Here is a 27,149-nt window from a genome sequence, read left to right as displayed (position 1 = left end):
GCGCCGGAGTCCGACATAACCCGGTCTGTAACCCCTCTCGACCGGGTATCCGTAAAGGGATTCCCCAGCGTTAAAAAAAAAGGTGGGAGAGAGCAAAGGCTCAGCCAGTAGGGATGGGATTTTCTAACAGCCGCCTGAGCACCTCCGAAGGAGACCTAACTACTCACGAGAAGATCGGATCGGATCAGATACTACCGGATCGGACGGGCCAGCTCATGTTAAATGGTCAATAGTATACCATAGATATCACAACGTGAATTCTGACGCCCACCTTAACCCATGAGCTGGAAGACTCAAGTGTTGAAATACACAACTCTTACAATTAAAGGACGTAAAAAAATCTTTGTAAACTACACGTAGATATTTATATAAACAACATTTCCTTTTTTAATGAATATACGAGAATGGTGGTTGCTCTTTCGTCACTATAACTATAGACGCTATAGTAGGCCTGTAGGCTGGAATAAATCTACGAAATATAAACGCGATTGAATGGTCGCCTAGTACAATTTGACTGGCGTATTCTATAATTATTTATATTATTGGACAAGGTTAATTAAATTTTAATAAATAAAACAATAATTTCTTAAAATTTTGTATTCCCAGAGAGAGCCATACAATAATTTACACATAAGATTTAAATGATTTATTACATTTCTGACCTAAACCAAATTCGTGCAGAAATTATACACGTAACATCTTAATGATTCTACAGTAACAGTCTGTTTAATAGCAATAACTATTTAACTTCGAATTGTTAAATTCGTCACCATAATCTAACTTTCTGACGCGAAAGATAACCTAACATTTTGACATTTCTTAACAGTCTTGATCAATTTAAATGGGATTTAGTCGACTTCAAGTTTTCTGAAGTTTCCGGTGAGACCTCGCATGGCGTCCCCCACTGCGTCTGCCCCAGCGCACGTGTTGGCTCCAGATCTTAAAGCGGAGATAGCGCCTTCGCGCGCTGCTTCACTGTACATCTCTAATCTCACGCTCATTTTGTCATTGAGTAGTACCATGTCTCGTTTTTTCGCGAGCTGCTCTTTCCATAATTCTGAAACAATATTATATTTGCGATAGAAATAAATTATATTAAGTTTGTACAGATTTGTAATTTTACAGATTCGTAACTTCAATGCAAATAAAATGAAAAAAAATGTATTCAACATAAATGAAAGTACATACTTGCTGAACGTCAAAAGAACTACCGCCAATTCACAAAAACTAGCCTCCGTGCTGAGAAGAACTGGCAAAAAACTCAGCGGGCATGTCTTTTTTTTTTAAATATATATATATTTTTTTAAATATTACATTTTTTTTAAATATTCATTTTTACAATGAGTATTATAACGTAACAATTATTGCAATATAGAAATTCCCTGAGCGAGCAATTCATTCCAGACCATCGACCTTTAGCCTCTAAACTGCTGGAAGCAGATAGAAAAATTAATTGTAATTTCTCACCTATCATTTCCTTCATCGGCATAACTCCGCCGTACTCTTTGGGCAATAAACTCTGGTCTATTTCTACGTCATTTATGCTCGTGTAAAGTCTGACTCTCTTCCTGATCTTCTCTGATATGAGAGCCATACCGAAGTCTAAAGCGAACTTGATCGTGGGATGGACATTGATGCCGTAAATTTCCTTATGCCTCACGGGAACTGTGCGCTGGAAACAAGACAAGATCAATATTGAAATATATGGACGTAACATTAACTCAATATCAAATCTGATGGTAGGACCTCTTGGGAGTCCGCACGGGTAGGTACCACCGCCCCGCCTATTTCCGCCGTGAAGCAGTAATGCGTTTCGGTTCGAAGGGTGGGGTAGCCGTTGTAACTATACTATACCTTAGAACTTATATCTCGAGGTGGGTGGCGCATTTACGTTGTAGATGTCTATGGGCTCCGGTAACCACTTAACATCAGGTGAGCTGTGAGATCGTCCACACATCTAAGCAATAAAAAAAAAAAAAAGAAAATACGAACTTCTACTGGGCAAAAAAAAACAATCATCAAATCCTTAACTTTTCCATTGACAAAAATTAATGAATAACTTAGATCAATGATGTTATTGAACCTATGATAGCTAACCTCTCCATTCTTGACAATCCGGACGGCTTCTTTGGGCGTGAATAATGTGAGATGTGGGAAGCCTACTCCCCCACCGTCAGCGAAGTGAACCACTCCTCGGACTTGAGTCTCCTCGTCTTCCATAAGGGTTTCATAGCAGATGCCCATCACACGGCACATGTCTTGGTTGGTGTATTTGTAAGGGTCGAATACTCCTGTGAATCGGAAAGAAGTAGACGATGAAGATATTTCGTCTTTTCGCATTAAAAGTGTACAATTTCCAAAAATATTCGAAATTGAGCTAATGTGCGGAATCATTTGGTATCACCAGTATTTTTCTCATAAATACTATCAAAAGAGCGTAGTTTAGCTTTTTTTTATTAGTTTTTTTTTTACTACTAATAACAAAATTAATACATAATTTTATCTTACTTTAAAAGACAGATAATGTAACTGGTAAAAAATAAAAATAAATGCTGCAAAGATGATTAATATTAAAAATATCACATGTACAATACATTTAAACCTTTAAAACTGTAAAATCAGTAAGTTTTGAGATTATGCAGTTTTAATGTGAGAAGACGATTTATCCAAGTTGGAGTGGTTTTTTTTTCGTTAAGAAATCGAAAAAACCTTTGTAGTGAGTGCCAGAGCCGCATTTTACGTGGCGAGAAATACTCTGTTTGGTATATCCGACCTTATGCCTATGAGGCACAATTTGTGTTTTAACTTCTATTTTTTTAATGGTTACCTGGTCTATAAATAACGACTCGACGACCGCCCTTGTCCTTGAAGGGGCTGACGAAAACGAATCTGGAACGAAATTGTATTAAATGTATTTAGAAACTTAATGTACTTAGTTGTTTTGGATTACGAAAGTCGTCGTGGCCTAAAGGATAAGACGCCCGCTGCACTCGTATCAAACTATGCGGCTGTGCCCATGTTCAAAACCCGCTGGCAGGTACAGGTACGAGTTTTTTATTTATTTATATAGCGCCAGCTAGATGGGTTGACCAACTCAAGGAAGTGACTGGAGGCCAGATATGGGGAGCGGTACATATGGCGCAGAACCGGACCGAGTGGAGAAGATTGACATACATTCACGATCCTCAGCATTGAGGGAACGACCAGAAAGAAAGAATACGTAGCCTGCACGTGTTGGCAAACGCCTTCCACGGCGAAGGATTAACATCGCTTTTAAAGAAAAAAACCTACAAAGATGAATAGATTTGCAACAGGTTTGATCTCATTGAGGACAGTGCGCGATGTAAGACCGCACCATTGGCTTTGTATCACCATTCAGTCGATTTTTCGCCGTGAAGCAGTGATGCGTTTCGGTTTGAAGGGTGGGGCAGCCGTTGTAACTATACTTGAGACCTTAGAACTTATATCTCAAGGTGGATGGCACATTTACGTTGTAGAAGTCTATGGGCTCTAGTAACCACTTAACACCAGGTGGACTGTGAGCTAGTCCATCCATTAAAGCAATAAATAAAAAATATACAACTGAAAATTCGACTGAGACCCACTCCTTCGCCCATTTAGCGTTACACGAAATAAGCCATCCATGTGCTCACAATACGATCAACATTACCAAACAATCGGGCGCTCGCGTTTCCATATTGAAGTCTGAAATTAGTGCGTTTGCATACGTTTGCCGATAGGGGCGCTGTTCTAACTGCATACAAATTCGAGTTAACTTTTACGCTATCGAGAACGTTAAAAAACTCGCTTTTTTTCCTACCTAAGCTGATAGCCTTGAGAGGCTATTTCAACGTAACCTTAACTAATAGGTGAGCTCACGGGGCTAAAACCGGGGTGTTGCTAACACTAACCCTAGCAAGAGCAGTGCTTCGCAGAATCTACCAGCGGATTGGAAACGCAACGCACTGAGAAGATCCGGCGAGAAACTCAGTGGCATGTGTCTATGGGTTAATTCGCTCGTCGAGCCCTTCGTCGCAAGCGACGGGTTCGACGAGGACGGTGACCGGTTAACTCGCACTTAGCACACTGTTCTACGACCGAACTATTTCACGAAATCGGATAACAATTTAATTAGTGGCGACGACTTAACTGTCGTACAAAATTATCGATTCAAAACCATAACATGCATGAGGCGGTCGTTTTTGGTATACCCGAGTTCCAAGAGCTCCATCATGATTGGCAGCTTGTAGTCGAGCTGGTTGAAGGCGATGCCCCAGGATTGACGCAGGAGCAGATAACGTTCGATTGCCTCCTGAGCCATTGGAACACTGAACTTTTTGGCTCGAAGAAACCGGAGCAAGTAATTCGAGTCTGAAAAGGTTTTCGAACTTATAAATGAGGCCATCAGCGCAAAAGTGGCCTAACCCACAATTGTTTATATTTAAGCTTATATGACGTATATTGGAATATATTTCAAATATAATAAATTTTGATCCAACGGCCTATCCATAGTTTACCCATAGATAACAGAACATTATTTTTGCGCGTATTTTTTTTGCTTACTCAAATTCAAATTCATGATAATTCAAACCTAATTGCCTTCATACTAACTATGGTAAGCTTAGGCTACTTTTGCGCTCACGGCCTCAACAAATAAGACAAAGTGTGCTCGTATCGAGTGATGCGTTTAATTAATGCGTATAATGTTCACCGAAAAACTTCATGATGAAACAATAAGAACGTATATATAAATGAAATCAGTTTAATTTATGAATTTGACGTAAATTTTTCGAGGGCACACCCACGCTTTGTTGTTCCACAACGCATGTGTATAAATAACGTATAAATTAACATAAAAATACATTACTTAGTTAATTTTTTAATTAATGGTTGTTTACATTTTAGTTGAATCGTAAACGAAGTTTTTTTTTTTTAAATAAGCAACGTTGTAATCTCCGAGAAAAGAAGAATACTTTTTAAGGTTATTTCATGATTTAATCTTAATATTATAGACGAACTGACAGGCGCATAGGCTGTAGTACATAAAGAGACATGAAGTCAGAATTTCCTTCAAATCAAGTAGTACTAATAAACGCGGACTTACTATACCTACTAACACTAATACGCCAGCATCACTAAGACCACTAATTCTATACATTCAACTGAAGTAAAATTGTACCTTTAATAATGATACATAATTATGTTAATATTTAGATGTTTTAATATAACAATGAATATTAATAATTAAAAATATTGTAGAAGAATATCAAAATTTGCATTTACTCCATTATTTCTTTGTTCTTCGGTTGTCGCCTTTTTTTTTACGAAAATCAGCAATAATGCGTATCAAAACTTAAACAAAACAGATCTGCTGTACGTTTTTCGGCTTACACATCTCTTTTTTCGTGGCGTGACTATATCACAATAGCTTATGCTCAATCAATAGATGTATCATAATCGAAATATAAACTAAACTTAATCCGAAAAAGTCCTTAAGTCCGAAACTAACCTAGTCGAACAGCCAACAGCTTAGGGTTCTGTTCCATCCAACTCCTCAGGGCCTGCAGAGCCTGTGTCCTCGCGCTCTCGGTCTCCCGCAACTCTTCTGAAGCTATCGTCTGCGTCTCCTCGGATAGCGGACATTTGTACTCGTCAGCCTCGGTTAGATATCTCTTCTGCAATCTCTTGGACATCGTTCTGATCTGCCGACATAGTTATGCAAAATACTTGAAATTGAAAAATTTCGATTAAACTTGGTGAATGATAGGTAGTTCTTGATCATCAATACATAAATATCGTTTTACAGACCTGAACTAAAATAAAAATCTTGTAGGGGTGTACTGAACTACTTTTAGTGAACTATGAAATGTACTTTCCCGAAAGAAGTTTGAAATAAGCCCTCAGTGATGTTATTACTAGTTTAACGCTTAGAGACGACGATAACCACATACTATGACATAAGCCGTAAGACCTTACGCTTAGAGTATACATGCTTATGTATACTCTAAGCGTAAGGTCGTCTATTTTCGAAAACAAATAAAGATCGGATTGCGTTATTCATTTCCTATTTGTCTTAAAAAAATCAACCGGTATAATTAGGTAGTTAGCTATTACCAACCACAGGGTTGCATGTTTTTAAGTGCAAGACAGCCGTTTAATAAAACTCAGATTTCGTCTTTAAGTTTTAATTCAAGCTGCGATGTCTATGCAAACATTAAAAGCACAGCCCGTCAACTGCGATTTGAAATAAAAAGAAACGTTAAAATGTATGTAATCCATATATAAATAGTTGTTTTGATTTAATATACATATAATGACTGTATATGCAGCGTATTTCAATATCTAAGTACGTTTATGTTCTATTATATATACCATATATTGATTATTAAATGCATTATATTATTAATTTTGTGTTTTCACTAGTATCTCATAGTCCCGTGTTTCTGTGTAATAAAGAAAACTTTAGTATTTGAAAGACATCATAGTATTGTATTCATTCGTTTGCTGTATTGGTGCATTGAAATAATGATGCAGATGTGAGATAACGAATTTATTATTTGCATCACTTCCATTCCCGTTTGTTTATTTCATAACACAGTTGCAACATTATAGTATCCTCTTACGAGATCCGGTTAATACAACTTCGTGATGTAAGACTGCAATATAGTTTATAGACTTGGCGAATCATAATAATATTTTATGACATCAAGTCGTATAGCGAAATAATAAATATGACTAGGCCTTGCCTGTGCAAACGCCATCAAAATAATATTTTTCGCTTAATGTTATGAAACTCATTAAGAATAATTTACCACCAAATATTGTGAGCGTCGTACGTGAGGCCATTGATACGTGTAACTGCAGATTTTCGTAACATAAAGTTTTTATTGCAGCCTTTAGTTTTCGTTGAAAAAATATTATGAAATATAGAGCGTTTAATGATTCAAGATATAATAATATCGTCATTATAACACATGGTATAGTATACTTAATAATGTATGGTATACGTATAATATATATTCAGTACATAGTATTAAAAAACAAAATTTTGTGTTCAACTATTATCTATCTCTCTTTGACGCTTTCCTATTCATAACAAGTTATCCGAACCAGCTTATAGCAGACTTAAAAAGTGTTGTTCCAATTAAGGTGTTATTCACAAACATTATATATGTGGTTTTGGCCATAAATACATGTGCACCTAAATTAAACCTCATTTCACGTATAATGTTTTTTTTTTCCAATTTATTTATTTATTGGTAATGTCTTATGGATCTTACGATTCTAATAACAAGTGGTCACCGTGGCTCATGGATGTCAAGGATTCCACAAGGATATCGAAGCTGCTGCCTACCGAATTATGTTCTGTTTATCTAAGTGATAAAAAAAAATCTGAAATTTTCTTCATTTAATACAATCAAAATTTAAAGATACCCGCTCCGCTTAACACCGTGTTAGAATAAAGCGGATGAGCTTTTCTCTTTGTACTGAGCAAGCAATACGAAATGGTTAAGCAATTCAACCGTACTATCTTTGATTTATAATAAGATCATTATGTGTTATGTGAGCACAGGGTTCGTTATTGCATAAATAGCTGGTGTATGATGGGTCATTTGTGATGGCATTTAAGTAAGGTGTAATCTACAAGAAATGAATGTTACTAATATCCATAAATTTGTAATTGTAATAATTCTAACAAATTATTGAAAATAATGTCTGCAAATCTTTCTTTAAAAATGTCTGTTTATTATGTATGTATTTATTAATCATTATGGGTATTTAATTAATATTGTACCATGTATGTAGTTACGATTTTAGCAGGCCACTTTGAATTGCATGGTCTAAGATTCGTGCTTAAAATTATTTTTGCAAATTCTTTAACGTTCTACGTTAAAAAAATAATAATCAAAACTTATAATTCAGTATTTGAGTTAAACACAGAGGATATTATGAAAAATTGATTCTAACGTTAATCGCAAGAGAAAATCTAAATTTCGCTGGACTCATATAATACCGTATATACCGTAACAATGCCTTTAGACGAACTTTGCACGTATAGTTGTTTGCCTATGTGGTGGTCACTTAGTGGTTTAATTTTCTATGGCTTTTTGAGAACGACAGCGTATTGCCATTTGTTAAGAAAAATCTCGACTTGTCGATCGATCTCCGTCATTATAAAAATTCGGAAAACCGTTTTGACTAATTAATTATAAGACATGTTATTTCTTACACTCTTTGGCCATTATAGTATTGTATTAAATAAAAAATTTAAAAAAAAAAAAATCACAGAGTTGAATTTGGAACATGTCATTCTCATAGGAATCCATCATGCTGTTTCATTTTTGCACGTTTTTTTTTACATCCCTCCTAAATAAACGAAAAGGTCTTCTCTGTTGTGGGCATTGCCCCCTATAGCTCCTCGATCTTGTCCCAATCTCCTCGATATGTATAATCTTAATCAAGTTATCAATCAAATTGAGAAAGTTAAATATTTATATGAAACGCTTACTAAGATGTGTCAAATTAGCAAAGACAATATTGATTATCTTTATTTGTCTTCTTGCTCTATGGCGTTTAAGTGGGGTGAAAGCGCTCGCCATCCCACAGTGATTTCGCCAACTCGAATGTACATATTTCACAAATACGGTTCCAGTGCGGACGTGTGTATTGTGATGCATGAAAACAAATGAATTTGACATGGAAGCGATTAATGGTGTACTATGTACTAATAGAACTTGTAATTTCTGAAATAAAATATTGATAACCCTTTCGTGAATATGTACTCATAAATAAGTATGATCAACAAAGGAGTCGATAGTATTGACCTTTTATTCTTTGTCTATTGATCTATAAATTCCGTAATGCCTTCGGAGGCAGACGGGTATAGAGCCAAGCTGATTGTGAATTAACCCACAGACACAGCCCACTGAGTTTCTCGCCGGATCTTCTCAGTGGGTCGCGTTTCCGATCCGGTGGTAGGTTCTGTGAAGCACTGCAGTTGCTAGGGCCAGTGTTAGCAACACTCCTGTTTGAACCCCGTGAGCTCACCTACACGTTAAAGCGAAGCTGAAATAGCCTCTCAAGGCTATCAGCATAGGTAAGGAAAAAAAAATTGTGAATGTTCATGGACCCTTATGAACGTCAGAAATGCCATGAGTACGGCTACGGCATATCGCATAAATTAGCTTTGTTTTATTTTTTAATTAATTTATTTACTTAAATAATGCGGATGGGCGAACGACCTTACGGACCACCGAATGTTACGCGGATAATTGCCGCTTATCTTTAAATACGAAACGGAAGTCTCAAGTATACTGGAATAGCGCTTATATTAAACTATTTAAATGCTTTTCTTATTGCTTACACGGGTAGACGAGCGCACGGTCCATCTGGTGTTAAGTGGCCATGATTGTGGCAGCAGAATAAGCAAAACAGTTTTTTAACCAATTCATACAATCCTATGTTGTAGGTAACTGAAATACTCTGTAATCATATTGAGGGTTAAAAGGCTTTTTGGTTTACGCGACATTTATTTTTGTAATGAAAGGTGCGTTTTATTTGATATTAGCATCAACAGTTCGATCTTTTTAATTGAACTTCAATTTAGTTTACTCCATTTAAATAGCTGAAGAATATGAAATAGCTGTTATATGTAATGGCTTTAAATAGTCCTTTCGTAAAGTTGCAAAAATGTCGCTTAAACTAAATAGCCTTTCACCTCTCGATATATTATTTTATATTTATATTATTGAATAAAGATTACGGTTTTATTACACTTGTTTTGTAAATGCTAAAATTTGCAACGTCCCAAATTGTTAACATTTTTCGTAGTCACAGATACACTAAATCGTTTTTATTAATTTAGCTTTCGGAGTCTGGTTGTTACGTCGTACGTGTTTCCGGTACAACGAATAAAAGTCTAACTTAGGAACTTTGTATGTAGAACATTTAAGATCTAAGTCTGAAAACTTCGATTAGCACATCTTTTGATTAATTGTTTTTGTCAAAATCTCCATATTTTTTTAGCCATAAATATGTAGAATGAATTTTAACCATAAATATGTTATAATGTAGAATTAAACGCGCCAAATCGTTATTTTTTGAAGACGTATGTAGGTATGTCGTATATTCTTTATCATGGGTACATTCACTTTAATGATTGTCATTACCAGTAATTTTTATATTTACATAACCAATTAATACTCAAGATAAAAATTTAGTATTTTAATCATACCATGCTAGATTTGTTTATGATTACAAATCATCGGCTTAAATTAGATAAGTACTTCTCAAGAAAGCGCTTCGCATCTCGATACCTCGGAGAATTCGCAATGCATTTTTTTTATGAATAACCATTAATGAAAACCTTTAATTATTTACCATAATGAACACTTTCAAATAATTATAAAACATGTATGTACGTACCTAAATTTTTAGATATAATACAAATTACTTATCCTTTGATTATATATGACGAAAATATTATACTGTCACGAAGTCCTTATAAATTTACTATAAAACTCACTTGTCAAATTTCCCGCCGAAATTCAAAACTTCAATCCACTTCTTCACACGTGCACGTTCAAGTGGGCTTCGTGAGGCACTGACTTCGAATACTGTAAAGCCGGTAGTTTTGCTAGTTTGGTGATTGTTCTCTGTCTACCGCAACGAGTAACGGAGGTTTTGTAGTTTCGGTTAATTTGGTTACAGAAGCGCTCAATCTTTTTGAAGCTCCAGTTTTTTTTCTGTATCATTTTCATATTTTTATATTACTGAGAGAATCCGGACTTATATTTCTGAGGAGTTTTGAAACAATTCTGTAGATTATAGTTTTAAAAACTCTTATGAAGAAGCTTGATAAACGAATACTTTGATATGAAAGGGAAATCTTACTTTTTAAATTAAGTCGTTACCTATCTAACTACTTCAGTATGTTTATAATATATTTAATTTAATATTACAATATCAAGCATATGTTTCTTTAAAATTGTATGAGTTTCACTGTGGCCCAGTTTTGTAATAATCTTTAATATAAACATTTTCATCCGTTCACTTCAACCTCATTTTAAGTAAATGTATCAGTTAACATTCCGAAGCCTTCAAGGACTTCGTACACGGTAGCGTTAATAGGTTTTACTCGGTAACATTAATGTTAGAATGTTCCGATAATGACGAGCATTTATGGTTAATAGTTTATAAAACTACTTTCTTAGAGTACCTCAACGTATTTAAAAGTAAAGTTAGTTTTTCCTTTTCCTTTGTCGTATAACTCTTGTCAGAGCGGTCGTGGGCGTCATTCAGCATCATTGCTGTGGGCAGATGTTATGTGCCTCACGGGCAATCGCCACTCCTCCTGGTTTGTGGTGAGCCTGGTACACTCATGTTAGCTTAGGAATATAACATTCTCCAATTTTATTCAATAATTATAAGATTTATAAAAAAAATCCCAATTTTTTTACTTTCTAGTAAAAGTAATAGTAAATAAAGTAATGATACTTAAATACATATATTAGGCACTTTTTAGCGAATCATTTCAAAATAGGACGATAAAAAACTCATTCGCTTTATTTGAAGAAAATTACGTGAAATATTTTATCTTTTTTTATGTTTATGTATAGTGAAAATGTTTTAGTTCTCTGAATCTATTCTCTCACGTTCTGTAAAATAATTCAAATATGATTAACAATAATTAAGGTTAGATAATGTAAAATAGCACCTAATAAAAAGTGTATGCATTATCTTTTTTTTTTCATGTAGTATTCATACATAGCATTTTTAATTTTATATACCTACATACTATCCGTACTCGCCCGCTTCGCTGGGCATTTAAAATTAACCTTATTATTAAATGATATTGGATGTACCCCTTTTATCTAACTGCCAACTGATGAGTTGGTCAATCAATTATGACATAAGTAACGTACAATAAATAAATTTGGTGTTAAAAATATGAATAATAATTTGTTGGTACGCTCTACAGCCTAAGCCTTGTGTCGGATTTCGACATTTAAATTAGACTTAGTAATACCGAAATAGCATATATGATGTATTCATTGTATGTATTCGCGATAAAAAAATATATATTTTAATTGTATAATAGAGAACGTAGAAATAATTTCATTTAATTTCATTTAACAAAACAAAAGATGTGAATTAAAATAAATTATTACACGGACAAGCAAACAAATACAATGGATTTAATTATTTAATTTCACATTTAAACGCCATCAATTGAAATGACATGTTACCTATTCCTGTAATATTTTTATTAACGTTTCTTTTTTTTCTTGTTTTAAATTTATTCAAGTTGATTGTTTCATTTAAATACAATTATTAATTTTATTTGATTTTAAAAACGAATGACCTTTTCGGGTCATATGTTATGATTAACGATTTTACCGTCATGACATACAAGTATGTACAAATATTTTGTCATCAAGGTATAAATATTTACGGCAACCCAAAGCCGCCGTCTCCCGAATCATGTCTTGTCGGATCTCCCGAATTCATTCTCGGTGCTTTTAGGCCTTTCTAGCACATTGGGCAGATCGGGAGTCCTCGAGTTAGTTCACCCATCCTGTTACTACTGACTGACTTACCTATACGTAAATTAACCCACAGACACAGCCCACTGAGTCTCTCGCCGGATATTCTCAGTGGTTCGGGATTTCGATCCGGTGGTAGACTCTGCGAAGCACTGCTCTTGCTAGGGCCTAAGGCTAGTGTTAACAAATTCTCTCAGGCTGAGTCCGTGAGTTCGATACCGATGGAATGGTCTCTCAGGCTACCAGCGATTAAGTAGGGATACCGACAAAAAGGACACCGTATCTGTCATTTGACATCCCTCGGAAAATAATCAGAAGTCACTGTTTCCGTAAGTCGCCCATTATTTTATTTCTTGTTGAGTTATTTCTTGACAATATTTGCGAAAAAACACCTCAACGATTTTTGGACGACTCTTAATATTGGTGTGGCCCTAGAGGAAAGCATTCCGTGGACACATACGAGTATGTCCGTCATGGCCACGAAGAGAGAAAAGCCTGCCTGGCACGCACATGATTTTACATAAATATCGTTTAAAAATGATTTTAAGAAGTCATTGCATTATACATAGCAGATTATTGCATAATTATTCAAGTGTGAATACAATGAGTGTAAAAAAAACAATGTGAGGTTTATGCTAACTACAGACGTCAATAAAAAGGTTTTATTTAAATGTAAATATTAAAATAACAAAATAAACGATTAAACTAGAAAATTGTCTGAGAAGTTAATTTACATAATCGCATTGTCTTCATATAGGTACTATACGAGGAGGTAAGAGACCATAAAATTTAAACAGCATATCTAATCAAACCTTTAATAATAGATTGCCAATTTTTAACACGCTTTATTAGTTTGGTATGTATCTATGTACCGGTATCTTTGAACGTGATTTTCATGCACTTCAAAACGTCAGATTAATTTGAGACTTGGCAACACTGCATAAGGACGAAAATAATCGACGAATATAATCATTTTATAAAATTGTTCGATTATCCTGATCAGGATCTTCAGGATTAACGTTAAAAACACAGTAGCGTTTTGTGCCACTCACCAAGGCATATGCGTCTGCTGCCTTCTTTGTAATTAGTAACCGTTCCTTTTCAAGATATTTTAATAAAATTGTTGTATACCACTATCGGTTATTGAAATCCAATAATCGATATCTATCGCCCAACTTATTTTCACGATAAAATGATTCTTTTCTGCATTCCCTACACTTTTTTTTAACTTCTAGTAAATTATTTTCTACTGCTTAGTTAAACTAAGTACAAAAGCGTATTATTATTTTTTAATTATTATTTATTTTTAATTTCATTGCTTTACCGAAGGGAACATTACTAAGTAAGACAAAAACAGGCATCTTTTCGTAACTCTTTAAGATTACGCAAATAATATTAGGTTCTCTTTTGTTAATTATTACTCAATTTTAAAAGCGGCTCAAGGTGACAATAACTTTAGTTAGACAATGGAGTCAAATTTCGTCTCTTAAATAATAATTTATTGAAATTTTCTTAATCTGAAGATAGCTTGATACGAATACGTTATACAATAGATAATTCTGCGATTATTAACTCCTGTAAACTTTTGCCGTTCATAATGGTTGTTTGTTGATGAGGACAACGCTTGTATGCTTATTAAATCTTATTTCCGAGTTGTTCTCTTTTCAAACAAACAGCGAAGCAGCTTTGTATCATACGCATATTGTATAGACAGATAATTTAATCATTTTTCAGAGCAAATTTGCATACAATGCAAAATTTAAATCGAAATTGACTTTGAATAATGTAAATTTAATACAGAGTCCTTTCTTTTGTTAGTTCATTTGTTTATGCGATCATTCGTATTTCAACTCAACGCAAAAACCAAGTCATGTTGATATTCGTGCAATTCTTCAATTTAATTCTCTTCACTTTTTGTTGCCGTCGACGTTTGGACACGTCCAGTTAATTCCAATCGATCCCCTTGCAGTACTATTCAACGCTTCTATTTCTAACGGTAGGTAAGCCGTAACATAGGCGAACACGACTAAGAGTTTAAGTGACAGAGAACCCATAACCACATACCGTTGAATAGTCCGCCGGATTACCCAGCGGGTTGCAATTCCGATCCGGTGGTAAACTGGCAGTTATCAAGCAACTATCCTTGAGCTGTTAGGCCTCTTAATTCCCACTCGTCCCGGTTGCGCTCATGCTCGTCCACCCGTCCTAGCTTTGCTGGGAAGCCACCGGACCACCGGTTATCCTTCCAACTGAATTAAAAATACCTACAAGCCTACAAGGAACGGTGGGGCGCGAATTGTTTTTAGCGAACGAGTGTCACGGCGAAGATCGGTAACTCGCAGAGTTCAATATTAAAAATTTACGTAATGAGACCCTGAAGTTTTGTTTTAATTAAGTAATTTATATGCATATTAGAGAAATAAAATTATTAACAATTATGTTAATTGAATGAATTTAAATTCCATCACGCGACTGCCTGTACCTATTGTACTGAAATGGGTAATTACATTCAAATTAAGGTATGCATGTATTTATATAAACTAGTCGTCCCCCGGTAGTCGAAATTCGACTATAATTAATTTAAATTATAAATACAATATTATGAATCTATTTTCAAAGACCATTATACTTCTATAATCACAGACTTCACGAAGAATACACTTTAGACAAATATTAATAAAGGCAAACAATATTTAATCTATTGTCCATTTGACCACAGACTTTATGCAATAAGAACAGTTTGAGACTAAACAGATAGTATGTATACCTGTGTATGTCAAATATATAGTAGTGTGTGTAATGTCTTTTTTTATTGATATAATGTATTTTTATGCATAATTTAAAAAAAAAACTGCATTTCTTCTCTATATTCTTCATAAGTGTGGGAAATTTCATACTCCTCCGTCCGCGCAATTTTCGTAGAAAGGGGTACAAAGTTTCTGCTTCACGTATTAATACGAGTATAATAATATAGATAATGAAAGAACTAATAATGCCCTTTTTTATAGCCATTCTAGGCAGACGAGTTTACGGCCCATCTAAGGGAGAATGGTTACCGTCGCTCGTGGTACCGTGGTTACCGTCGTCGGCAATGCCCGGGGCTCAGTCAAGTCGCTGCTTGCCACTGAGCTGTCTCCGCAAGCCTCATTTAAAGGATAATATGTCATAGCGCTCAGAAAACACCGTACGGGGGAGTTCATTACAAAGCCGGATAGTAACCTGTAAAAAAGGATCTCTGGAAACGCACTGTCTGAATGGATAAACTCTACTCTGGTCGCGGAAGGTGTGACGGTAAAAAGGAGACGGGAGGGATCATCTTCGACAAGTCCTTGTGGCATTCTCCATGGAACAAACGTTACCAAACACAAAGAGAACCAAAGTCCCTCCGTTGACCCAGATGTTCCGAGTGATTCGTGATTTATTTGTGACCACTACTTAAAGCTGACATCATCAAAAGAAATAAGGCCAGAGCAAAGTTTATACAAATATTTACCTAATTATTTTTTTCTACCTATTTGCTGGTAGCCTAAGAGGTTATTCCAGCTCCGCCCCGACGGGTAGGTGAGCTTACGGGCTCAACCTGAGAGAATTTGCTAACACTAGCCCTAGCAAGGCTAGTGCTCGCTACCACTGGATCGGAATCGCGACCCACTGAGAAGAGCCGGCGAGAAACTCGGTGGGCTCACGGCTAGTTCGCTCGTCGAACTCTGTCGTAATCAACGCGTTCGACGAGGACGGTGACATTTGCTTGAGTGGCCTAAAAGCACCGAGAGTGAATCCGGGAGATCCGACATGTTTCGGGCCACGGCGGTTTTTGTATCTATTTTGTATGTTATCTAGAACAGCACCGCCCCATCTTTTCCCTTGCTAGGGCGTACTGAAAGCCCCTACGGGTACTACTACTACTATCCTATTTCTCAGCAAAGCTGTCTACGTAGGTACCGGTTTGAAGAGTCTTCATCCTAGATCGCAATATTTAAAAATATGCATTTTCTAATTAAAAATATATTTTTATACAATTTTTTTAAATAATCAAGTGCATTGTAGGTGTCCACAAGCGACGCTGATCATTCATCGCCAGGTGGGCTCTACTATTCTTTAGGTTAGTGAAATTTAAAAAACCAACAGAACCGCCCATGTGCTTTGTCCTAAGAAATGAATGTAATGACGTAATACATGTATGTGTTGGTGTACAATAAAGCATACTGTTGTAGAAATAGTTCGGTTTTAAAACATTAAATTCGTAATTTTAGCTACAAGGAAATCGGTACGATGCTAGAAAAAAAAATGATTGACAGATGTGCTAATTACGGTAAAGTAATTTATAATAAATTTTATTAAAAAAAAAATACATCACAATGACTAAGCAATGTGCATTAACAAATACACATTGCAAAACTTGAGAAAGGGATGGCATATATTTAATAATGTGATGGTGGAAAGAGACAAAGTAAATATGCACTGGTACTGTGATTGCAACAGTCAGTTATGTCATTAGGCCGAGGTGCCGGAGGGTCGATGACCTACATTCAATAATGAGTAATGTAAGGTTAGGCCGTCTAGTTTTGCTTGTTATATGTGGATTATATTTGTCATTTTTCCTATAATATATATGATACGTCGATCATACAAAGTCGTTTGATCCCATAATATTATTTATTACGCAGCGAATCGTTTATTAATCATTGATGTATTAGAAAATGGGTTTTTATATATCAATGTTATTAATTGAAAGTGCACTCGGTCAAAATAGTATCTGCCAACAATATTGTCCATAAGTGTATAATCTATGATATTGTCGTTCTGTTGTCTTTAAAGCGCGAGCGTATGTTTGTTTGAGCAACAGCAAAAATGAGCGTGATGGTCGGAAACTAAACGTACCTACAGTAAATTGGATCATTAAGTGCACAACTTTAAAAATATTATGAAATAGCTGGAGAGAATTATATGAACGTCTGAAAGTTAAGGCACTTACATTTTATTACATGTAATAATATATTATGAAACAATGTGTGTAGATATGTGTACCGACAAAATATCCATGTAATTAAACTCAGAGAACGTGTGTGCCGTGTGAACATAACAGTAAAGCTATAAACCTTATTAGTTCTTTGTTTAAAAGATTTATAAATTGGTAATTTAAGTCACTGAACGCGAAAGTGTCTAGGCGTTTCCAATGTCCATGTATTATTATATAGTCCAAGTAATAATCGCAGTTTGAGGATACCAGTTTAATTTGCCTCATTGATGGGGCTTGAGCCCGTCCCGAGTTGTCTCAGCATAGATTAGGGGAGAATTGAAATTGGTCCGAGTGTGAAAATGATACAAAATAAGCGTTGATACTTGAACAATAAAACTATCACTGCAGGGCAATCCTGTATTTCCAGGGCATAAATATCCCTATTTATCTATAAAGTTCGATATTTACACTTTAGTTCATATTTCACTAATAAAAAAATACAATATTATTCAAAGGAGCACATTATTTATCTTATTCTTATTTTTATTTAAACTCTTTTTATTTAAACTTTTTATTTATTCTATTTAAGTGGTGTAAGAACGGTAATTTTCCTGATTATCTACTTCATGGCCTTTATAATTAGAACTCCACTGGTCTATCAAGATAATCTAATTTTTTTCATCTCCAATTTTGAAATAGTTTAAGTAATATAGTCGATCCCAATTCTGAATTTCAGATATAAACTTTTTACATTATTACATTATTAGAAAATGAAATAATGTTTGTGTGAAAATAAGTACCTCTTATGTCATTCCATAGAGGGACTGGTAAATAAAAAATACTTTTGAGAAATGAGGTCAATGCACTCAAAATTTTACGTATTAAATATCCAAACAAAATAGATGTATAATATAAAACAGACTAATGTTAAATCTATCAACGCTTTGGTAAAATCTATCAACGATGAATACAAAAAAAATATTTGCTAATTTCACTTTTAATTTAAACTAGCGACCCGCCCTCGCTTCGCTTCGGAAACTGCAATTTATTATTGATTTCTCCACTATTTAATATATGTTATTATACATATAAACCTTCCTCTTCAATCACTCTATCTATTAAAAAAAACCGCATCAAAATCCGTTGCGTAGTTTTAAAGATTTAAGCATACATAAGGATATAGGGCCAGAGAAAGCGACTTTGTTTTACACTATGTAGTGATTAGTCAAATCAGACATGTGAACACTACAAAAAAACTACATCATTGCAAACCGTTATTTATGTTGTAAAGTTCGAAATTAGGTTAGCATAGATGAAACATGAATCTAGATGCACCTGTTTGCAACTCTAAATAGATTAAGTAGAAAAGCGTGAACATTTTTGTGTATTTCGTTTCGCTCTACTTTAATAGCCTTTAATTTAAGTGTCTGTTCTGACTGACTGTCTTCCACAATTGATAATTAATTTTGCATTCACGCTCATTACACCGAGACCGAGGTTGAGACGATCAAACAAACTGGGAAAACATCACATAAACAGTGTGCTACTTCAAAATTTTCGTGCTTGTTTGAATGCCAATTAATAGCTTTTTAGATTGTTTTTTTTTAAATCTATAACACTTGTGCACGCGAATGTACTTAGCAACGGAAGATGAAAGTCGCTCCTCAACAGGCCAAGGTTATTTGCACTAAAGGGCAGACAGGATTTTCGATTCTTATAAGTCGTTTGTAACTTATGAGCGAAGTCTACGCTTATGTCATTAAATTGCTAACAATTTACAAACCGAATATTTGATTAAGTAGGTAGAGACAGTAAGTAGTAAGAGTAATAACGTTAATCTGATATAAAAAAAGAAAATTGTTTACTGGATTGTTGTCTCAAGGATAATAAATTACTTTAAAAACGTTTACAGTAAAGCTACAGTTATTTTTATTATTTAAAGAATAGGTAATTCTAAAACAATTTATTTTGTTGCAAAATAAACCTTGTTTAAAATATCTAAAGATTTTTAAATTTCAAGGTTTATTCAGAAGTTCAATGTTAGCAAAAAAAATATCTGTCTCAGTGTGCTTGCTCTAAATGGAAAATCCACTTTTGCCTAAACGATGCTCATCTTGTGAAAAACTTAGCGTATAAATGCCAATTTACTTCACATTGTTAAACTCCGTTGTAGCAGTACTTAACCAATCGCTTTAAAATACTCGGTGTTCGTAGCTGCTACATTTTTTCACTTAACATATCTGGCTCTCTATTTTAACAAATTATTCTTATTATGGTTTATAAGTTAGCGTAGTTATTATACATATTATTAGTGATAGGGCGCATTAAAAACCCAAACTGGTTGACATTACGTTTGATAAAACGGCGCGTCACGATAACCCCTAATCGAAGCCGCCGCGCCGCTCAGACCCAGACGACGGGGCAAAGCAAAAGTCGCCGTCGCCCTAAGCATATCTTCTCGGATCCGCCGCATCTACTCTCAGTGCTTTTCAAGCCCATAGACACAACTCACTGAGTTTCTCGCCGGATTTTCTCAGTGGGTCCCGATCCGATGGTTGTACAGAAGGACTGCTTTTGCTAGGGCTAGTGTTAGCAATTTCCTCAGGATGAGCTCGTGAGCTCACCCACCAGTTCGAGCGTAGCTGCAATAGCCTAGTCTACCAGTTATTAGGTAGGGGAAAAAAACTACTTTCTGTTACTGCATGGACGGGCGATACGACCTCAAGTTAACTGGTAGTGTTAACCGACAACGTCACAACTTGAATGCGTCACTCATCAGGAGACATGCGATTGAAGCATATATTTCACAGTATAACGGGTGTACCGCCCTTCAGACCAAAACGAAATACTATTTCGGGGCAGAAATAGGTAGGATGACGGGTACCTATCTACCCGCGCGAGCTCACAAGTCGCAATTCACTGTTAATGTGTGTGATTTTCATTACACAATGTTATTCTTTCATTTTGAAGTCACTTGGGCGCATGTGGATTGATATAGAATTAGAAATGTTTGCATTTGCCGGCGGAGTTTGAATTTTATAGCGACGCTAGCTTCAACTACCACTACCAGCACAGCCATTTCTGATGTAAAACAATCCGGCGTTCCGGTTTGAGACCGGACCTATAACCATTTGAAACTTAAGTTCAATGATTATAATTATTTATCTTATAAGAATAGCAAGCTGTGACTCGGTTCTAACATTGTTGGCGGCCATTAGAGACGGTAATCACTCACCATTCATTAGTTAGGTTCTATGTTCGTCTGTCTACAACTGCAATAAAATAATAAAAAAAACATGCAAGTAACTTAGAAACATGTTGCCTGATGAAACAAAAGCGATATGAACGAGTTCAGAATTATATTTCGAAAGATCATTCAAGTGTTACATAAATAGTAGACAGACAGACTCAGACCTCTTTAGAAGCGCATGTTGAAAGCTTTTGGTGGAGAATTCATTATTGAATCCCAATTTGCTAGTGAATTCTTCTTATACGTTATTCGGATTGCTTCAATGGCACCTTCGTCTGCGTCTACGGAACCGCCTGCTGATCGCTTTGTAGGCCTGGGACATGACGATCAGGATGAGTATCACTGCAACAGCTATACAGGCGATATCTTCTAAGCCAATCTTCGACGTGCAACATATTGAGGTGCAGCAAGGACTATTGGTGCTTTCTGTGGACCTGACACAACCAAAAGACATCCTGTAGACACGATGCGTTAAATATTCTTGTTTCGTAACATTGTGAAGGTGACCGGCAGGGTTCACATCTGCATATTTAATATAATATATAACCTTTTTTTTTTATTGCTTGGATGGGTGGACGAGCTCACAGCCCATCTGATGTTAAATGGTTACTGGAGCCCATAGACATCTACAACGTAAATGAGTCACCCACCTTGAGATATAAGTTCTAAGGTCACAAGTATAGTTACAACGGTAGCCCCACCCTTCAAAAAGAAACGCATTACTGTTTCACGGCAGAAATAGGCAAGGCGGTGGTACCTACCAGCGCGGACTCACAAGAGGTCCTACCACCAGTAGTAAATAAACAAAACTTAACTCAAAACATATCCAAAGAGGCCAAATGTCTATTAAATTCTAAAAAAATAAATATTGGAAAGTTTCAGTTTTTAAAAGCGTATTTTAATTATAAAGAATTCCCATAAATTTGTAGAGCATTGTAGCGTTACGTTACAAGTACAGAGTCATCGTGTTTGACAGGGCCTTCCGCCTTGGCCTAAAGTTTGCGTAATGCAAAAAAAAAACAAAACTAGCCTACTTACAAAAGTAACAAACCGAAGTGGGTCGCGTTATTCTAAGTCCGGTGTATTATATAAACGCGTTTCGAAATATAAATAATACCATTATCTTTTAGTTCTGTTGCAGACCATTATGGCGTGCAAGATTACTGTTGCTTCGGGAATGATAGTCAACTTGTCCATTTTATCGTCACTGAATGAAAATAACAAGATGATAATTAAAATTAAAATATCGCGTACCTTTTTTATTGCCCTTGTAGGCAGACGAGCATACGGCCCACTTGATGGTGAGTGGTTACCGTCGCCCATGGGCTTCAGCAATGCCAGGGGCAGAGCCAAGCCGGTGCCTACTGCATAATACTCTCCACAAGCCTCGTTTGAAGAAGGACATGTCTGTTTGGGTAGGGGGGTTTATAAACTCGGACGTGTGCGTTGGGTGGGGCATATAGGAGCTAAGTGAACTAAGGCCCGCTGTCGCTCAATAGCCCGCGTTCGCGCCATGGATGAGCCGATCTTAGGTTCAGCCTCGTACGGCCTTGGAAGATAGGCTGGAGGCAAAATGGCTAGTTGCGCCAAGAATGTGTCTGCTCGCCACCATGACCACTCGAAAAACCGAACGGTACTTGTTAGCACAGACTACCGGGACTCTAGGTAGGTTATCAGAAGCCAACCTATACGACATCGCCATTTCGAAAGGATCAGGCAGGATTCTAGGGAGCCTTATTAGCCGGTCCCTGAATCAATAGTGACGGGTTATTGGTAAAAATAACGTTTTCTCTTACGACGCGCTATGGCCACCTGCTTTTGCAAGAGGATCGCTTTCGGACACAATGATCGGCAGCGACAGGTCGGTACCGGTTTGTGCGACGAGGACACAGCATGTCTCATTGCTACTCTCACAGTCCGGGATAGGCCTCGAATAGGGCCATTCATATTCCCATGTAAGTGGTAGCACGACGCTTAGTTAACAGTTGCGGTTTCGATTCAGAGGTGGATTCATTCAAACAGTTAGGCTCTCCCTTTGAGGTACCCAGATAGCTTATCCCTTGTGGCTCAGCCCTCGAACTTGCCGACGCTTCCAAGTGAAGCTGTTAAGGTCTCCGCAACAAGAGCAATCTCTTCAACTCGAACAAAAAAAGGATTTCGTCCCATATATACCTATATTTATTTCTTCCCTGGCGACTATTATTCTTACATCTTTAAACCAAAATCAGTATAATTTTGAACAGTAATTGAAATATAACCTTTAATATTAATTTCTTTGTTCCGATAAAATTAGTTTTAGTAATACTAGTGATGCTCGTATATGACACGATGCACGCTATCTACGATAGAATCTGTAATTATTTGGTAACAAAACACAGAATTACATACGCAGAAGCCGTGCTTTAGAATTGAACGAAGGCATAACTACAGGTATTTGGTAATGCCTTTCATAATATAACGACCGCAAGTAGCTGGTGGTTCCAATACCTACCATGCATTTCGCTAATGCTTTTTCCATTACTCGCTCGAGGGGCAACCTAGCGTATAAACTCAACATACTGAGTTTCTCGTCGGATCTTCATAGTATATCGCGATTCTATCGCATAATTTATTTTCTTTGTGAACAACAAATATTTTAATGCAACTGTAACACAGCTGCTCAATTAATTAGAATCTCTTATTTCTTTCGATGCTAAAGACTGTATTGCAACATACAATAATATTAAATTAAGGAAATTATTTCGTATAATATGCGTCTAAACTCCAGAACGGATTAAAACCTTAAATATGAATCCGGCTACAATAAAATTAAAATACACTTTTAATTGCTGCATATTTGTAATGTTTCCGCTGTATTAATATTAACCAAATATATATATACTAGCTTTTGCCCGCGACTTCGTCCGCGTGGAGTAGTTACTTTGGCTAAACGCTAAATTTTTGTCGCCTCTTCATTTACGTAGACAGTGAAAATATTTTTGAATTATAGAATGTATATAGTGTATATGTGAATTGTTATTTAAAGTACCAAAATCACGCTTTTTAATCGACTTCAAAAGAGGAAGCTATCAATTCGACCATATTTTTTTATCTATGTATGTTCACCGACTTCTCGAGAATGCTTGAATCGATTCTGAATTCTTAATATATAGATATAATCATGCTGTCGCGCACTTTTTTTAGATCTTTTAAAGGGGAACAATTCTCTCACACATTACTTTGGCGAAACTTTAACCGTTTCCGCAGTGCACGCAGTGGAAGTTCTGAAAAGGGATTAAAACCCCGATATTGAAACATTATTATTTATTGGTGCTCTATTTGCATTGGTCTTAGCGTGATGTTATAGCCTATAGCCTTTCTCGATAAATGGACTATCTAACACTGAAAGAATTTTTCAAATCGGACCAGTAGTTCCTGAGATTAGCGCGTTCAAACAAACAAACCCTTCAGCTTTATAATATTAGTATAGATAAGGAACTTACGCTTGTGGATCCATTTCAAAAGGTGTAGTTGATGAATCCTGACGCTAAAATTCTGCAGGCTTGCGATAAAATAATGAGGAGGAACGTGAAAGCTACACAAATAAAAACTATTTCGACCAGATCAAACTGGCTGCAGATTGCTGACTTCGGGGGGAACTCTGGGTTGGTCATCTTGTGCTACTGTTGAAAATAAAGATTTTATTTAAAAAAAAAATTATTGCTTAGGTGAGTGGACGAGCTCACAGCCCACCTGGTGTTAAGTGGTTACTGGAGCCCATAGACATCTGCAACGTAAATGCGCCACCCACCTTGAGATATAAGTTCTAAGGTCTCAAGTATAGTTACAACGACTGCCTCACCCTTCAAACCGAAACGCATTACTGCTTCACGGCAGAAATAGGCAGGGTGGTGGTACCTACCCGTGCGGACTCACAAGAGGTCCTACTACTAGTAAAAATCATGATACATCATGTCAGTAGCAGTATCTTACAAGGTTTTTTTATTATTAACATTAATGTTTTAAAGTCATTGGGTTCGTACAGTAGATGCATGTGACTAGCAGGAGTATGGAAATGGTAGTGCAAGGTAGAGGGGGAAGAGGTCGACCGAAAAAGACATGGATGGAGTGAAAGAATGACGATATGAGAGAGAGAGAGAGAGAAATGGAGAACCCCTCCACGGTGTTTCCCGAGCGCTATGACATGTCCTTCTTCAAACGAGGCTTGTGGAGAGTATTAAGCGGTAGGCAGCGGCTTGGCTCTGCCCTTGGCATTGCTGAAGTCCATGGGCGACGGTAACCACTCACCATCAGGTGGGCCGTATGCTCGTCTGTCTACAAAGGCAGTTGAGATGACGGCTGATAGAAGAGAATGGAATAGAAACATTAGCTGTGCCGACCCCACCTAGTGAGACAAAGGAGAAGAAGGATTCGTATAGCAGTAGAGTCGAACAGCACGAGTTTATTTTCATCGTTTTGTATAGCCAAAAAAGATAGAAAACACAGCTTTCCAATGTCGCTCCGTGGCTATTAGTTTTAATATACATATGTATATGGATAGGAAATTAAACAAAGGCCCATTTTCAGTATAACACTACTTGGTTTTTTATTATTGCATTATCAATTATTTTATGCAAATCTAAGTACGAATCAGAGACGAAAACTTATCAACTTTTACTGGAGATAGTAAAATATTTGCATTAAAAACTAACTCTGCTATAAGAAACTATAGTTTATCCCAAACAAAAATAAACTACAGAATAATTATGATACTAAAAGTTTGAATGTAAAACTAATTAATCGAAAAGAAAATAAAAAAGTTCAAACTACTCCAAATAATTAATACGGAAAACCAAACGCACCATTTAAAATAATAATTTCCGTATGTACTTTAATATCTTCATCATCAATAATATTGGAGGGGGGAGGGTTGGAGAACATTGCTCTGGAAATGACAATGTACAAATGTTATACGTTGTAGGTCACAAACACGGTATAGGCTAATGTTATGACCATAATATTATAATATATTAAATATGGAATGTAATTATCAAATAAAATGAAAATATTTGATTAACATATTACGATTTAATCTCCGGTTTAATATTAACATTTTATTTTATTATAACCGAGGACCAGTCACAGACGGTCATCTGATCCCAAACTAGAATTACCTGTACCTACTACGAATTATAGGAATTAGACAGTAGATACTTATTATATCCATTTAAATATATACATATATATATATTAAACACTCATTTAAAGAACAAACAAATCTATGGACCAAAATAATGTTTGTTTTGATCCTCACTTTGATCTAAATCTAAAATCGATAAAAAAGTATCATGAGGAAGCGTCAGAACGCTACTTTATAAAAGCGGTTCGATACGATAACCCTCTTATCGTGGCCGCCGCTAGTTATGTAATTATTTTCCCCCGTTCTCCCGTCGCTTGGCTCGGAACATATGCGACGGGGAATGCAAAACCGTCGTCGCCCGAAATATTGTCTTTTCAGACCTCCCGGATCCAATCTCGGTGCTCTTCAAGCTCCGATCACCGTCCTCGTCGAACTCGTAGAATACGTCGAAGAGCTCGGCGTTTCTCGCCTAATGAGTTTCTGGCTGGATCTTCTCAGTGGGTCGTGATTCTAATCCGGTAGTAGATTCATCGAAGCACTGCTCTTGTTAGGGCCAGTGTTAGTGATTCTTTCAGGTCCACGCGTAGTTGGATAGCCCCTTAGGCTCTACCATCGTTAAGGATGTGGAATTCAAGCCCACGACCCAGCAGTCAGGAGTGCTAACAATTTCATCATCGAATCAGTCAGTAGTGATTTATATGTGAACTCCCGTATGCCATGGATGCATCAATTTGAATTATATAATATATTAAATTAAATTAAAAATAAGCAGAAACTACATATTATACTGCTGAGTTTTTCATTATCATAGGTTTATTTAAATACATAATTAAATATGATCAGTTAATAATCAAAATATTTTCATGATATGTTTTCATCCGGCTTATAGGCGAGAAGTTGATCAAGGTAGGGTAATTTTGTTTGAATCCAGGGGATTCATTAGTTACCTACTAAGTAGTAATAACTGTAGTGGTGTAATGTTAACTTATTCACACATATATTATTCTTAACTTCGACAGATTTACATACCACAAGATTTATCAGCCATTTCTAATTACATTTTTGTCGTATTTTGTTAATATTGATAATTTTTTTTACACAGAAAATTCATTTGAGAGGATTCTTGATGAAAAATGTCAAAAAGTTGACATATAGTCAACTATTTGGTTTATTACCTAATAGTACCTATACTTTGTAAAGGTAAGCGTTTGTTTGCCATAGAGTTTTAAATGAGTCGTTATACCCGTCGATGATTTCAGTTTGCCACCATGATGA

The 27,149-nt window shown here is 36.0% G+C and overlaps 1 protein-coding gene and 1 long non-coding RNA gene across 3 annotated transcripts; both read right to left on the bottom strand.

Moving 5' to 3' along the window:
* Positions 1-582: 582 nt before the first annotated feature.
* On the bottom strand, positions 583-10,666 carry LOC101738235 (alpha-tocopherol transfer protein-like). Of its 2 annotated transcripts, none has more exons than XM_004933125.5 (7): positions 10,526-10,666; positions 5,510-5,702; positions 4,212-4,371; positions 2,828-2,889; positions 2,098-2,291; positions 1,468-1,672; positions 583-1,057 (listed from the first exon to the last, which is right to left on the bottom strand). In XM_004933125.5, the coding sequence occupies exons 2-7, from the start codon at positions 5,691-5,693 to the stop codon at positions 849-851; spliced, it is 1,014 nt and encodes a 337-aa protein (XP_004933182.1). In that variant the 5' UTR covers positions 5,694-5,702; positions 10,526-10,666; the 3' UTR covers positions 583-848. The 2 variants fall into 2 exon arrangements, with proteins under 2 accessions (XP_004933182.1, XP_021208293.1); XM_021352618.3 differs by having other exon boundaries at positions 10,426-10,531.
* Positions 10,667-20,849: 10,183 nt separating this feature from the next.
* On the bottom strand, positions 20,850-27,063 carry LOC101738150 (uncharacterized). Its single transcript, XR_210081.5, has 4 exons — positions 26,904-27,063; positions 25,597-25,679; positions 24,238-24,417; positions 20,850-21,189 (listed from the first exon to the last, which is right to left on the bottom strand). It is a non-coding gene; the product is annotated as an uncharacterized LOC101738150 (long non-coding RNA).
* Between the last annotated feature and the right edge of the window lie 86 nt (positions 27,064-27,149).

This window comes from Bombyx mori, chromosome 1 (genome assembly GCF_030269925.1).
Source record: "Bombyx mori chromosome 1, ASM3026992v2".
NCBI lineage: Eukaryota > Metazoa > Arthropoda > Insecta > Lepidoptera > Bombycidae > Bombyx > Bombyx mori.
Note: the sequence above shows the minus strand (reverse complement) of the source record. Positions and strands in the feature narration are given on the sequence as shown.

Coding starts and splice junctions, on each gene's coding strand:
- LOC101738235 (XM_004933125.5), bottom strand. CDS start 5,693: ATGTCCAAGAGATTGCAGAAGAGATATCTAACCGAGGCTGACGAGTAC. Junction 2,890..4,211: donor ATGGAGCTCTTGGAACTCGG/GTATACCAAAAA, acceptor ATTTCGTTCCAG/ATTCGTTTTCGTCAGCCCCT. Junction 1,673..2,097: donor GGATTGTCAAGAATGGAGAG/GTTAGCTATCAT, acceptor TCTTGTTTCCAG/CGCACAGTTCCCGTGAGGCA.